General features: G+C 43.0%; 2 protein-coding genes across 2 annotated transcripts; one reads left to right on the top strand and one right to left on the bottom strand.

The window, feature by feature from the left end:
- Positions 1-749: 749 nt before the first annotated feature.
- On the bottom strand, positions 750-6,385 carry BBS12 (Bardet-Biedl syndrome 12). Its single transcript, XM_063135219.1, has 2 exons — positions 6,321-6,385; positions 750-4,116 (listed from the first exon to the last, which is right to left on the bottom strand). Exon 2 carries the CDS (start codon positions 4,101-4,103, stop codon positions 1,950-1,952), a length of 2,154 nt encoding a protein of 717 aa, XP_062991289.1. The 5' UTR covers positions 4,104-4,116; positions 6,321-6,385; the 3' UTR covers positions 750-1,949.
- A 1,448-nt stretch (positions 6,386-7,833) lies between these two features.
- Positions 7,834-15,462, top strand: LOC134405202 (uncharacterized). Its single transcript, XM_063136442.1, has 5 exons — positions 7,834-7,880; positions 9,618-9,773; positions 11,276-11,404; positions 11,494-11,631; positions 13,411-15,462. Exons 1-5 carry the CDS (start codon positions 7,878-7,880, stop codon positions 13,498-13,500), a joined length of 516 nt encoding a protein of 171 aa, XP_062992512.1. The 5' UTR covers positions 7,834-7,877; the 3' UTR covers positions 13,501-15,462.
- The last annotated feature ends 344 nt before the right edge of the window (positions 15,463-15,806 follow it).

Here is a 15,806-nt window from a genome sequence, read left to right as displayed (position 1 = left end):
GGAAAACACAAGATGGCTACAAACTGAAAATGTTATCTGGAACATGCCCACCACCCCCGCCAATAAAACGCTGTGAATGAGGCTGTGCAATTCATGGCATAATGAAATCCTCATCTGGAAGCACCCCATGACATCTTTAGTTAAAGGATCTCCTGTAGCAAGCCAGGGAGAAAAAACACTCTCCAAGGCCCTGTAAAGTCACTACAGACGGAAGTTGTCTCCACACTAGCCCATTACTGCAGCTCCCATTGCATACAGAGCTCCCGCAGCTGCATCACAGTAAAAATAAATAAACAAAAAACCATTAAGAGATTGATTCGTGGATCTTTTCCTGCATAATGAGTAGTTTGGTCCTCAGGATCAAAAGAGGGAAGGAGAAAGGCAGGAAGAAGAAGGAAACTCACGATCTGTTGTAGTGTTCAGGCTGTCAGCTACTATATTTATAGCAAATGCTCATAGCCTTGCTGGCATTATACTGTATATTGTAGGAAACTAACAGACTGGACTTAAGCACTTTTGAGATGATCTGTCACAAGTGTCAAAGTACTGTGTACTTATATGAAAGCTAAGAACCAACCCTCATTAAAAAGATCGTGTGGGCCCTCCTGCACCACTCCTTCCAGGGCTAATGCACTACCACTATTTCAGTTACAGCTTTAGCAGGCCCAGACTGCAGACAGGGCCTTTCCTCATTTCCAGAGTAGCAAATTTTGGGTCTTTTTAGTATTTGTAGTGGCTAGTGCAAATGCAGGAACGAAAGAGATAAGCAGAGCTACTGAGTGTAATGAAAAACTAATAGTAGTAAAAGCTCATGCTGCTGCGGTCGAAGCCCATTCATAAGACTAGGCTGAACTTAATCATGATTAAACTTTAATATAAGGTAACACAAGGCTGACACATTTAGTACTTGCTGTATTGGACAAATACAAATTCTTAAACAAGACATACAATACTGAGAAACCTTTTAGAAGTCCAGTAAAACAAATGCTCATGGAAGTCAAATACAAAATATATTGTTTCTAGTTTGAAAAATAATTTATATGTTTTGATCGTGCTTATAAGCAATGGCTGTAAACCTGCAATTTCATAATCACTCTGTACAACTTTTAGGGTGCAAGCTTATGCGTATTTAGACAGAAAAATCACCACCAGTCCTACAATTCCCAGCAATCCCCTGCCTTGCTGGGAATTGCAAAACTTCTTTCTGTCTAAACAAACATAGGATTTCACCCTTTGTCTTTATTTTTACACCAATCTAAAAAGAAGTAAGTTTTCTTAAAGTTCAGGGGAATAAGTGGGCTTAAATTTAAGCATACCATATTTATTGGTTTGGGAACTGGAAAAATCCATCAGTAGCATGGAAATGAGTCTTTTCATGACTTAGGGCACAATCCTATGCAAGTTTAGGCAGAAAAAAGTCCTACATCTCTCAGCATTCCCCAGTCCCATGCTGGCTAGGGAATGCTGGGAGCTGTATGACTCCCCACCCCGTCTAAACATGCATGGGGTTATGCCATTAAAGTCACTGGGTAGCATCTATTGTGCCTGTGTGGATGCGGGAGCTATCACTCACACAATGGGGCGTTCACGCTTCTAAAAATAACCCAAAGCAAGTAGAAACACTTATTTCTGGAACAGGGCAGGTCAGTGGAGCTTGCAGAAAGGAGCTCCGCTTATCTGTCCTGATCTGGAAACAAGCATTTTTGGGGTTATTTTTAGAAGCGCAAAAGCCCAGTTGCACAAGCAGTCACTGCAGTGAGCGCAATGGAAGCAGCAGAGGTGAAGTGACCCTGTTGGATACTGCGCATTCTTGGACTTCAATTTCTAAAAGAAGGGGGCAGGAAGTTTGAATTTAATTCTCTTAATATATTTATGCTTTGGGCCTTGCACAGGAATACTAGTAACCTTCATAGTCCACAGACATAGCCATTAGCAGGCCTACAAATTTCCTATAAAAACAGGAACTCGCTTGAGACCTGGGATTTCAGCAACTGATCCCTCTCAGGGCCTGTGATAATTTCAGCATCCGTCTGAAGCACTAACAGCACCACATCCAGTGCTCTACGCCACGCTTCCATCTTAGCTGTAACGTTGTCACACACTTTGAGAGCCTTGTCAGATGTCACGACTTGTTCAATGCTTGCTACTCCCATCTTCCCCTTCTTAAACTCATCCAGTATGTAGGCCGATGGTGAGCCACACCTTGCTGCTTTTCTGAGATGTTGCTGAATGAAGATGCCAGCTTCAAACTCCGACGTATAGTCTGCAGTGTTGCATAAAACTGTACAAAGGTACTGGTGCCAGCCACGTGCCAACGCCTGAAGTGCCAGAGGTTTATACTGTTCTGAAGATGCTGCAAGCCAAGAGGAGGCCACATGAAACTCTCCGGAGGAATGTTTGGATGCTTCACCCAGGCTCTCAAGGTAACTGAGACACAGGAACTCAACAGCACCACCTCCTGGAAAGACTGCTTGATCCAGAAGGGCATGATGCACCCGATAAGCACAGGTCCAAAAGCAATCTTCAGTGGCTTGCATCTTGGCTATGACTGGGCAACTAAGCACAACAGTTACCAGGCGGATTCCTTTTGCTGTTAAAGCCACTGGCATTCGGCCATCCAATTCCACCCAACTTAACTCTGGAGTTCCATAGAGGTTCATACAGATGCCTTTGCCAATACAGCGTTCGTTCACCTGACTGAGATAACTCACTCTTGATGCTCCTGTAATATCACTAAAAGCCCCCAACACACTCTGCGCTACCTGATTAATTATCACGATGTTATTCAGCAGACATCTTTCTTCTAAACTTTTACATACGTTGCCTTGCACCAAAACTAAATTTACCCCAGACTGAACCAGAATATCCAACATACAGTCAACCCAAGAGCTTGAGCTGTTGTCTGGATAAGATGTGCTTTCTAAGAACGTCCTCACATTCTGTGACTTGTTAAACCCCAAGTGGCGATAGGTTTCAGTTAGGTCACCATCTGCAAGAATAATACGAAGAGATCTATTCTGACAGCACTTTGCAACAGCAGCTTTCTCTGGGGATACTAAAGTGATGTACCCAGGGCGAACACAAGCATGACTTTCTGCCATGCCTGGTAAACAACACGTCACAACTTCCGAAATATTAAAATGGAACGGATGGGTGTCTGCCATTTTGTTTGCAGTCTGCAGCTGCCAACGGAGAACGTCCTGCACTAGTTTCATGGCAGGCCAGTTTCCATGGCTAAGAGACATTGCTAGCTGTGTCAAATCTTTGAGGCCATCAGGATGTTTTCTACATTTATCTAGCTGATCTGTTTGCTGCAGTGAATGACTTTTCCTTTCACTGCTAAAGTACCTACTGTAGGTTAATTTTGATTTTTTGTTATGGTTTGATACACCTAAAGGAGAGGTTTGCAAAATGCAGTTTTTCTGAATCACAGTTTTGCAACTGGTATGCACTGATTTAGCTTCCGAATCTGCTGTGCTGCCTGTTCCAAATGCCCCTGGATACATGGTAGGACCTTCTGATTTTCCTTCTGATTCTTGTCCATATTCATAAGGATGGTCAAGTGGGGTTAAAACACTGTTGTTAGATTTGATACCTGGGGTTTTAATTTCAATAATCTGCCTTCCAGATGTGCCCAAACCAATGTCAACAGGGATCTTGCCATGTTCTATAGGAATATCATCATCCAGCCTTTGCTGTATATTGTGTAATGATAATGCAATGCAATGCATTTGTTCAATGCAAGCGTTCAGCGCTTCAGACATCACAGCTACCATTACTGAAAGGGGAACATCTTGCTGAAGGCATTCAAGTACAGCATTGCTCCAAGTGCTAACAAGAAACAATAGGGTATTTGCCCCAGTTTTATATTCCTTGTCCTGTGCCTGGACGGCTTCGTTAAGAAGTTGTCCTGCTGCACTACTTAAATCCAAGCTTTCAAGAAGTCTCACTGCAGAGCAAATCAACACACCACCAGGAGCACTTTCATCAACAATAAATTTGGATGATTTCACTGGTCCTAAAAGGGTCCTTCCAGTAGCAGCCAAAGCCGAAAGCTGTTGCAGTCCAATATGCCTTTTTCTGTTCATGTTTCTGAAAGCCATGATCCCAAGACATCTGCAAAGGAAACACAGCGTTATTGCTTCTGCCTTTCATTGCCTTCCAGCTCTTACTTCATCCATTCCACACAGTTGAAACCTACTTTTAATGCCCCTAACAGGGTTAGAATTCACCCACTTTCCTGAGAGGCATCCCTAAAGCTGCCATTTTGCATACCAAAATGGCAGCTTTAGGGATGCTAAAATCAGCCACACCTATTGCTGAAAGAACTGGGAAGATTTTAATATGAAAAGAAGATATTGGAGGAAGAATATGAGGGAGGGAAGGCTATATTCCATTCCAAGATATGGGGAACAGACATCAAACATTAGCCAATACAATAAACCTTATAAGGGAAACAGATTTATGAATCATATTTTCAGGCTCACCAATTCCTCCCTTTGTCAAATCTGGGTTCTCATCTTCAAGGTTTAGGTTAGATCAGTCTTTCCCAACCTGGTGCCTACTAGATGGTTTTGGGCAACAATATCCAGCTTCCCTGACCTTTGGCCATGTTAATTGGTGCTGATGGGAGTTGCAGTCGAAAACATCAGGAGGGCACAGGTTGGGGAAGGCTATATTAGATATGGACAAATTCCTTGGGCAGCTCTATATCTTGTGGAAGGCTCCCTTCCTTTTCCTGTGAGGGAATGGAAGTGAGCTCTGCCTCCAGATTTTTTTTTAATCTTTAACCAAACAATTTGATTTATTAGCAAAATATATAAAACAGGATGAAGGTTCTGTAACTGGCCTGTGGAGACTCCTTGGGTGGAGGGGTGCTTGGGCTGCGTGGCTTTGGGTTGGTGTTAACCAGAGTGGCTGCTCCTCTCAACACTGCCCAAGTCCTTTTGCGTGGCACTTCCATGGGGCCAACGTGCACCACATAGAGCATGGAAGAACTCTGTGCCTCTCGCAGAATGGAGAAAGGCAAAATGGTGGCAGAATGTGGCCTTGCCCACCGATGTCATCTGGCCCATGGAGGGCTGGGGGACAATTTAGCCAGCCAAAAACAGTTCTGCACCCCTGATAGAGTGCAAGGTATTGCAGCTAACTCTTCTATCTTCTGAACTTCCTGTAACTACTTGCTCCATCTTCTGAACTTGCTGTAACTATTAACATAGTCAGGTGGCTTCTCTTATGAGCTGCAGCAATAGCTGAGCCCTGAATCAGTAGTCTCTCTTTCTACCATCCCCTTGACAGAAGAACAGCAATGGACTTCATCTGAGGCTTCCCCAGCTAACCCTTAACTGAATCACAGAACTGTGTTATCATAATTAGCCTAATCAACTGCATTATCTAATACATGTTTTGACAGTTTGCTTTGAAATAAACAACTACTTTATTATGTATGCGTGTGTTCATAGAGTGTGCATATACAGAAGAAGAAAAGTGAGAACTGCATAAATGTTTTGGCTTCTTCTCTTGGCAACTTCCTTTGATTATAATCTAGGCTTGCTCAGCTATGTACGTGTAGCATTATTTTCCATATGCAATTTCTCTGAAAACTGAATCATCAAACAACTTTAACTGCCAGCGACATCACTCTTGTCTTTATTTCATATTACAATAATCGAACTGCACCACTTTTTTTAACCAGAGAAACTTCTCACAAATGTTACAGTTAAAGAATCCACATCAGCCATCTCTAACCTGGTGCCCTCCAGATGTGTTGGACTGGAACTCCCATAAAACAAAATAAAGACTCTGAGCATGTGCAGTTTTGCATTTTAAGCTCACTTAAATCCCAGGATCATCACAACTTCAGGAATAAAAGGGAGTTTGCTTCTGCTGCCCTCATCCAGGGCTGCTCTCTGGACATTTGTCATCCCCTCCCTGGGCTGTGGGGCCCTAGACTCGATGGCCCAACATCCTGCACCACTGCTCTCTCCCTCTGGACAGGTGCAGTAGGGAGGACTGGGCCCAATCCACACTGCTGGGCCAGTGAAGGTAAGCGAGCGATAGGAAGAGCAGCTGCCGCTTGCCCGGATGGCAACACGTGCAGCTTCCCTCTTGGAGCCTATGGAGGGGGGGGGGGGGCGTACCGGTCCTGTCCTGGCTCTCTCTGGGCAGCATCGCAAGGCCCAATTTTTTCCTGAGAATGATCTGCCCCCTCTGCCCACTTGCTTGCCAGCAAGGGGGAGGCTTGGGCAGAAGAGGGTCCCTTAAAAGCATCTTGCCGACAGTTCGCCTTATGTTGGGACCGGCCCTGAAAACTACATTACCTGCTTAATTCTAGCTCCCTTTTGAAGGATAACAGCGGCCGCGTCTTGACCCTGACAGAGAAACAACCGACCACCCTCCCCCACTCCCACCATAAGGCTTCGAACTGCTTTGGCTTCTCTCGAGGAGGGCAGGATGCGCGCCGGCTCCTGCGCTCCGTGCAATGGCAAAATACATCCGCTGCCCGCCCCCCTGACGGAATTATTCGCCTTCTGCTGAGCATGCTCCTCAGAATCGAGCATGCTCGGTAGCGTCTACTGAAGTCCTTGCCCTTACTCCACCCTAGTTTGGGAAGATAACTTCGCTCCCTGTTGTTTTTGTTGTTTATTCGTTCAGTCGTTTCCGACTCCTCGTGACTTCATGGACCAGCCCACGCCAGAGCTTTCTGTTACGAGGATTAAAAGTTGAAAAGGGTGCGGGGAGGAGACCATGCAACCGGAGACATTTAGGGCACGCAACAGTTCAAGGCCCCTGTTGGTGGGGCGCCATCAAAGCAAGTCCTGACGGGGGCATCCCAGTTTTCAAATATTTGCTGCTCGCTGGAAGCAGAGGAGGTGGAAGAGGTGCTTCCAAGGCAGCACTTAGGTCAAACCAATAGGACTGGAAATTGCTACCGATTGCCAATGCTCGGAACTTAATTGTAAGCAGCGATGTGCTTGTGGCTCATAAGAAGAGCCATGCTGGATCAGACATCTAGTTTAGCATTCTGTTCAGTGGCCGACCAGATGTCCATGGGAAATCCGCAAGCAGAACCTGAGTGAAACACCACCCTCCCACCCATATTCCTCAGCGACTGGCGTCCATAGGCTGGAGGTACATATAGCCATCAGGAGGAGGAGCCATTAATAGCCTTCTCCACCAGGAATTCCAGGTGGGGAAGTGTATGTGTGAGAGGGGGAAACACGAGTTACAGACAGGTAGATTTCGGAGGTTTTAACAACATGCAATCGCTACTTTTTCTCTCCCCCTCCCGCTTAGTTTCCCCCCCCCCCGATTGCTTTCAATATCGTGCCATTTTGGTGGGTCACGACTGCAGCGTTTGCATTTATTTTTTTCTAACGGACCAATGGGATCACCTAGGACTTTTGGAGGTAAGAAACACTCTGCACATGCTCCAATGCACATTTATTATTTCAAATATTCCAGCCCTAACGCTAGTTCCAGCACAAATGATTAAACCGCGGTGATACTTCCTGCTCTTCCTACCGCACATTCGCTGCGCCTATCGCAGAAAAGAAGAACTATAGCCAGGGGCGCAGGCGCTCCACATTCCGGCGCCTTCCGTAGCGGAAACTGGTTGCCAGGACACCGACGCCTCTGTTTGTTGTGTATCCAGCCCAAACGGCAACATGGGGTTCTCTATGACGTCACAAAACTCCTCCTCCTCTCGCGGTGCCCGATTGGTCTCTACTTGAAAAGAAGAGGGGGGGGCTTCACGGGAATCCCTTGTCATTGGACATTCCCGGCTTTCAGGGGCGGAGCATTATAAGTGAATGCAGGTTGCCCAAGATTCGATACCCCGCGTGTTGGTAAGCAAGCGAAGCAGCAGCGCTTATATAATGGTGAGTGGTTCGGTGTGTTTCCTTCTCCTGTTCTTTATTAGGAAAAATGGCATCTGTCCCTTACTGAGTTATAAAGACCAGATCTGGTGAATCCGCCTCTGCCTCTTTTAAGCCCGCCCAACCCTGGTTAATTGAAACAACCTGCTGAGTATCTAGAGTTTCAGCCCTCATTGGTGCAACACTGCGCGCTCAAACTTAACCTTAAACACTGGCTTTCAGGCTAAATTTTGTAGTGCATCTTAACATGGTTCAATTTTGCACTAAATCCAACACACTTTTTCCACGTTACTCGCGGTTTTCTCTAGTTCCCGTGAGAGGGCTGGTAAAACAAAAAAACTTAAAACTCCATTCTATACGAATATAAAGGGAAGGAAGGCCCACAATGTACTCGCACACGTGCATACAATTGGTACCCTTATGTATGTTTAGACAGAAAAAGTCCTACAACTCGCAGCATTCCAGAATGTTGGGAGTTGCACGAGTTTTTCAGTCTAGACATGCATAGGATTGCACCCTGGGCTGTTGTAATTTATACCAATGGAAGGATGGGCCTTTTCCCTTAAATTGGGAAAAATATTTCCATAGGGGACTATGGAAGGATTTAAATAGGCACTATTCCATGAGTAGGCACTCTTAAATTCGAGTAGATGGCTACAGTTCTGTGCATGCTTACTTGGAGGTCCTATTGCACTGCAGATAAACCATGCATTCCCATAGAGAAAACAGGCTGCATGGTTGCAATCCTATCCATTCAACGGAGTTGGACTGCCTTCTGACCAAGCATGCAGTGGATTTGGTTGCACTTACCTGGTGTGTGTAGTTCAGCTTTTACCATGGGCTGAATTAGACAACGTATCTCCCCCATTCCGGCTCAGTGTGTGGAAGGGAGCAAGTGCATGCAGCTTGGCTCCCTGTGGGGCAGAACATCCATTTGACACACTGTTCGAGGAACATAGGAAAAAATTGTGTGGGTTATTTCCTCTTTTTAATAGGAAATATGTACATTGTTCTGTATACATGTAGGTAGCTGTGAAGAAATGTCATGTAAATAACTGTTCAGTAATGTCTGGGTGCTTTGTGAGGCTTACTCTGTACAGCACCATGTACACTGATGGTGCTATATAAATAAATAATAATAATAATAATAATGTGAGGGTATAATGCAATGGTCATGACTATTTTCAGGTGGAAGCCACTTTGCCCCCCCCCAAATCTGTGTAAGAGCTGCCTTTCTCTCTGACCCACCACGTCAGTCTCCCTCCTCCCCCTGCCAGCTGCACCTCACTCTCTCTTCTCCCACTCTGCGCCCACCTGGTCTCCCTCCTGCATTGCCACAGCTGACACAGCTCTGCAGAGGTGGCCACGCCAAACACTGGGCTCTGAGGGTTCCTTCCTGAGAATCAGCCATTGTGGGAGGAGGGGCATCCCACAGTACAGGGAATCTGCAGTGATATCCCCCCTACATTGCCTGGCTTTAAGGCGCAGAGCCAATTATTTGGGCATGGTTGCCTCTGAGGATCAACTCTGACCAATGACCTCGGCTTCTCTGTACAAGCAGCTTGAACTTGTCTTGGTAGCTTATTGGCAGCCAATGCAACTCCTTCAGAACTTCGCCATTTGGCAAATCAAATACATGTAGACAAAAGATGTTTCTCTAACGTGATGACAAAACTATTTTGCTGTTTCTGTTGTACTTCAAATAAGATTTCGTATTCTTTTTCACTTGCATGACGGAAGGCATCCAGTTATAAAAGACCAAGCTTGGGCACTTCCCAACGGAGGAAAAGTGGACTGAAACATGAATTGTCAGAAGAGCAAAAGCAGGAGGTCAGAGAAGCTTTTGATTTGTTTGATACTGATGGATCTGGCAACATTGATGTTAAAGAACTGAAGGTATGTATGTATTTGTTTAAAGTGATGGGCTGAGCAATTCTATGGGTCTCTGGGGAGCATCCCAGGTACTGTGGGGTATTTTAGATTTCTCTTGAGGTTTATAGACACTGCTCTGGCCTCTGGAGGTGGAATCCGACATTGGGGCCCTCCCCTTGCAGCCACTGAGGAAACAACAATGATGGTGGCTTTCCAAGCTTGCAAGAATGACCTTGAATGACCTTGTAGAGGTCAAAAAGGGATCTGGTGAGCAGGGAAGGGAGGGGAGAGGTCAGGATCCACAGGATCCTGTGATCTCTCTGGCACTTCTCACTGTCAGTAAGTGCGGTTCAGAGGCCGATCTAGCTGATATTTTTTTGAGGAGGAATGGGAGGCAAAATCATCTGTCATACTCCGGCTCTGCCTGGCTTTTGTTGGCAGAGTGTGGGAAGGAACAGGCCCTCTGACATGAGTGTAAGATTGCTCCCTTAATCTGATTTGAGTTTTTTTGGGGTGTCTTCCATTGTTCCCTTACAAATCCAAAATATTACCAATTGGACGACATTTGAACTGGCTTGCTGCGAAATGCAAGAGTAAAGTCTTGGAGGAAAAAAGGCGGGATATAAATGTAATAAATAAATAAATAAAGTTAAATCTGTTTTCTAGGTGCCCACCAAGGAATCCCATTCCCTTGCCTTATTTGACTTCGTTGATTCTGAGAAGCACCATCCATTTCTTTAGTCTAGTTGATGTCAGTCAGTTGCAATGAACATCATTTTGTAGCACTGCAAAATTATGCAGATACAGATAGACTATATAATTGCTTCTTTTATGTGAACTGCAGAATGAATGTATGTTTAGTATACTTTGAATATACTAAATCTAATTCAAAATATAATTAGATCATTCTGTTTTTGTGCTCAACTTAAGAAGCATGCATCGTGATCCTAGACTGCCTGTGTTTTCCTGTATTAGAGTGCAGTCCACGAACTGTTTGACCTTGAAAGTCTCATTAAAGTCTGTGACTATTTGATAATATCTGGTTTATAGGCTGCAATGTTTGGGCCTGTTGTAATTCAAAACAGCTGGTCCCTTCCTAGGTGGGAATAAGCAAATTCTACACGTTTGCAATATGCATGTACAAAATAACTATAGACTAAGGGAAACTGGGTATACCAGTGGTATTTCTAAACATATTTAAGGCACAACTGTCTTGTTCAGACAGAAAAAAAGTCCTACAACCCCCCCTTCTTCATCTAGAATAGAGAAAACACCAGTCTAGCAGAAGCAGGGGGAACACGGAGGTGAAGATCACATCTGCACTGCTCCCGCTCTGCATGGGATACCTCTGAGTTCAGAACCTAATGGTAATCCCTTCATCTATCAATTAGTTGACTGAAACTCATACTATTGACTAATCATGCAATGACCCTATCAGCCATACAAATTCCAGGTTGTGGTTCCCCCCTTGGGTTTCTAACACCATATTGTGTACGTAAAAGTGGTGGTCTCCATTTTTATTGCAGGTTGCAATGCGTGCTCTTGGCTTTGAGCCGAAGAAAGAAGAAATTAGAACCATGATAGCAGATACTGGAAAAGAGGGAAGCAGTGTCATAACTTTTGAAGATTTTTTGACTATGATGACCCAAAAAATGGTAAAATAATAGCATGTACTTTTGCTTTTATATATATTTGGAAATGGAATTGGAGCCCTTTTCACTCCCTTTTCCCCTCTTTTTGCAAGAGTGAAAAGGATAGCAAAGAAGAAATCTTGAAGGCTTTCCGATTGTTTGATGATGATGGCACAGGCAAGATTTCTTTTAAAAACCTGAAGAGAGTTTCCAAGGAACTTGGAGAAAATCTAACAGATGAAGAATTGCAGGTAAATGTTTTGGCTTGCTAAAGATGCAATACTATCCTATGGATGTTTAGACAGGAAAAAAGGCGTACATTTCCAGCATCCCCTGGGAGTTGTAGGACTTCTTCCTATCTAAACATGTATGGGATTTCATCCCAAGCCTTTATTAATAGACTTGGATATTTTTAATAGCTGCATACGTTCAATGGTGGGAGTTCGCATTGCACAATAACACTTTAATCTGGAGTCCCCAACATGCTCACAGGCGCCTTTCTTGGTACCCACCAGGCTCCATGCCCTTCCTAATTATTAAAACAAACAAACATTATTATTATTTTTTAAAAGTTGACTGGAAATCTGGCATGTTGCAAAGTAGGCTGTCAGCCTGCAGAGCTATTCCATCTTTATTCCCAGGAATCATCTAAGCATGTCTCTTCATTCCCAGGAATAGAAAATAAAACTGTTGAATGGCTGCGGCCCAGTGCTTTGTTTTAAAGTGTGCCTTCTGTGAAATAGGTGTGGAGCACAAAATTGTGGTTTTCAAAAGAAAGTTTTTGTTTTGAAACCCTCTGCCTTGTACTTAAGTTGTTGGGCAAGTTAGTTTTCTTTTAGCCTCGTCACTTTGCCCCAAAGGATGTGCATTTGGCTCAGCCAGTCATGCACAGGCACCCACTGGGGCTCTTCTCCAAGTTCTAGCTCTGTGCAGAGTGAGGGCTGTTGGAGCAAAGACCAGGGTCTTCACATCAATTGTCCAGAGACTGGAATGTTCTTGCTCCTCAGACTCACTATTCCTCTGCTTTATGGCCTTCCAAAAAACGCATACCTTCCTTCCATTTGGCCTTTTGTTATGAATGCTGTTTTTCTGTTTGTTTTGAACGTTCTTTTATTTTTCACTGTACTCTGCTTTGAACACTGGATAAGCAACTAATGGTGGTGGCTTCATTTAAGGCATTTCCGTTGACTTAAATCCTCAAGACAGCTTACAAAGCAGAAATAAACAGAAAAGACGGTAAAAATAAAACATCAATAAAACAAAGCAACAGATAAAAGCCACATAAAAGGACCTGAAATATTATTATTATTGCAACTTTGGGTAAACAGGATGGAGTTGCCTAGCCCAAAAATACATAGTAACTGTCGCTCCAGGCAAACAGGTCAACTGATAGTTTCATTAGTAGGGCGCCACTATAGAAAAGGACCTCAACGAAAACTCCTGTAAAAAAAAACATTGAATAAGCTTTTTTTAAATGCCTCTTAAGTACTGTGCTTAAGTCAATATTTGTGTGTCTTCTACACTGAAGGTTAATTTGACACTGCTCTTTAGTGAGGCTCCTCCCAGTTTATCAAAGAATACTAATAAAATAATATGGGACTTGTAACAAAAGGTTGCAGTGTGGTGTTCCTGTTCAACGTGCCCATCTCTTGGCTAGCCACGCCTTTCTCCATGTCACTTCATTCTATTCCCCTATTTTTTGTTTGTCCTCCCAGCCCCAACGCACACTACTCAGCATTCCATGGCTTTTGAGCATGCTCAGTCCTCATTGGGGTGTATTTGGGAATCCGTTCCCTTTTAAGGTTTATTTCTAAAGGTTTTTTGTACTTCTGTAAACTATAGGGTTCCCACAAGCCTGCTAATACTTCCCTCTTGTTGGTGGATGGTTTGGACTACATCAGGATAAGAACTTCATTGTTAAATAAATCACCTCTTGATCAAGCATCTCAAGTTTAGGTGTTACAAGAGTTAAAGTTAAGTATTGGATGTTTCCAGAATGGTGTTTACTCTTCAGTGATTTTTTTTAACAGGAAATGATAGATGAAGCTGATCGTGATGGAGATGGAGAAATAAATGAGCAAGAATTCTTGAGAATCATGAAAAAGACCAGTCTATATTAATAGCTTTCCTGCCTTCTAAAAACGACATGCAATATTTCAGCATAACACCAGGTTCAGGTGACATGGAAGGGACCCTTTTTAAAATGAGAAACTCAAAATTGCCTGCCAAACAAGTTTTGTTTTTTAAGGTGCTGGATTTAGTAAAAAGGAACAGTTCATAACTGAAGAACTGCGTTTCCCTTCTGATCAGTTGAATGACTTGTTCACGCTATAAAACATACCAAACCTAAGAAGAGAATGTAGATGCCATATTTCTTTGAGCTTTCTTATGATAATGATATTGTGTCACCCCATTACAAGCAAAAACTTTCTCTCTAATAATAAGCAATTTGCACCAATTTATATTTGGCTTGTACAATTACAATTAAACAAGGATTGCTCTATTTATGAACATGTTTGTATCAGTGCTGTTCTGGTGAATTTTAGAATGACCCAGCTAGACTTCTCCAACATTCAACTTCTGTGTCATTAAACTTTGGGAAAAGATGCTAGTGTTAATTGAAGGGAATAGACTATGGAGTAGACATTATCATAATCCCAGTACTTCCTTATGGGGATCATAGATCCAACCAGAGTTCCGATTCCTGAAGCAGCTGTAATGTAAGGTTCCCTGGTTCCAGATGGGACAGAACTCTTTAAATAATTGCACAGTACAAAAAAACTTCAGCGTCTGCAACATTTCTCATCATAGCTTGATAATTCTGAGAGGCTGCAGCTGTTGATAATTTCCTTCAGTTATGGAAGTACAAATGTTCTTTGTTCTATATGGAATCAAGCAACCTGAAGTCAGATTTATGTATGTTCTCCCCACAACTAAAAGATTTTTCAGGCTTCCTGTGTTCATCTCAAAAGCCCACAAGGGTAATCCTACTTTGGTTTTGAAATGAAATGAAAATTGTTAAACTTCTGACTATCATATAGATTCATTATTATAGGTCTTTGTGAAAGTATATGGAAGAGCTTCTTAGTCATATGTTCTCTGCTTACCCCATTAAAGGCCAAATTGGATGCTGCATGAGAGAAGCATTTGCAATGTGAAAGGTTTTAAGTGAAAAGCAGCTATGAGAGGCTGTTGGTAGGATCAGAAAAATGAAAAGTTAGGAAGAAGTGGTAGAGGAGGGGTTGCTGAAACTCTTCTCCAGCTGTTCTACTCTCAGTTCTTCTACTCCGAGCAGCTTTTCTGCTGATGGGAAAGTAATTGGTGGATGAAATCTTGCACAAAAGAACAGCTGGAAGAGAAGGGGTTAGGGTTAAACAGTCCCTCTAATCAGTTGTGGCCACTTTTCACTTTAAAAAAGAAAAGGTAGGAAATTTCTCTTTCCTCTCATTTCCAGGGTTGCTTTGGAAAGTGCTAACTTCCTGTTACGCTAGCAGTTGGTATTGGAAACTACCCTATATTTATATAAGCCTTGTGTACACTCACATTATTTCTTTTTAATGTTTGCTCTTGTGGAATTATATACAAGTCCATCACTTCTGGAGACCAGTTACTCTCCCCCACAACCCTCAAGGGTAGTTCCATTGAAATTAATGTCATAGCAAACATCTAAGGATGGCTTTTGTTGTGTTTAAAGCCTGCTTTTCTTTTGTATGTGTGATGTTTGCCACCAATACAACAGGCCCATATGCCGAAGTGATCACTTCGTTGTGGCATGTTAGCAGGAGTGACCCACGTGCCAGAATTTGTGGTGTGGAGCATCCCAAATAAGCAAATGCATGGACTTTGTCTGATAAAATGCATAAAAATTCCTATAGCTCACAGAAAATGTCTCTGTAATAAATGCTTTATATTGTTCCTTTTCTGAGAGTAGAATCTGTTTCCTGATGTAATTGAGGGGAACAACTTTTCTATAGCTAGCTTTTGGACAACTACAGAATAACTTGTTCCTGGCAGTCTAACCAAGATGAATTCAACTTATGAATCGTAACTGTTCAAGTGTATGTGATCTACAGTTCAGTGTCCCATACGATGATGTTTTTAACTTTGTATATTCTTCAATAAACCAGTATATTCTTCAATAAACCAGTATAGTGTATTTTGGGAGTTTTCTCTTTAATGTGGAAATCTTTTCTCTCAAGATATGATTTATACAGTTTTATTAGATTAGACATCAACTATTTATTTCACTGACTACCTACAATGTGTGGATACTGTGCAGTCTAATGACACTCCATTAGCTGTTAAAGCAAAACCACTTAACAGTGGTTAAGTTTTCGGGGGGGGGGGGTTGTCAGAGTATTATGTGCTGTTGCTAGCATTTTATTTCTAGTCTATTTCTGAGGAACTCTACACTGGTTGATGAATG

Source organism: Elgaria multicarinata, chromosome 10, assembly GCF_023053635.1.
Source record: "Elgaria multicarinata webbii isolate HBS135686 ecotype San Diego chromosome 10, rElgMul1.1.pri, whole genome shotgun sequence".
Taxonomy (NCBI): Eukaryota; Metazoa; Chordata; class Lepidosauria; order Squamata; family Anguidae; genus Elgaria; species Elgaria multicarinata.
Note: the sequence above shows the minus strand (reverse complement) of the source record. Positions and strands in the feature narration are given on the sequence as shown.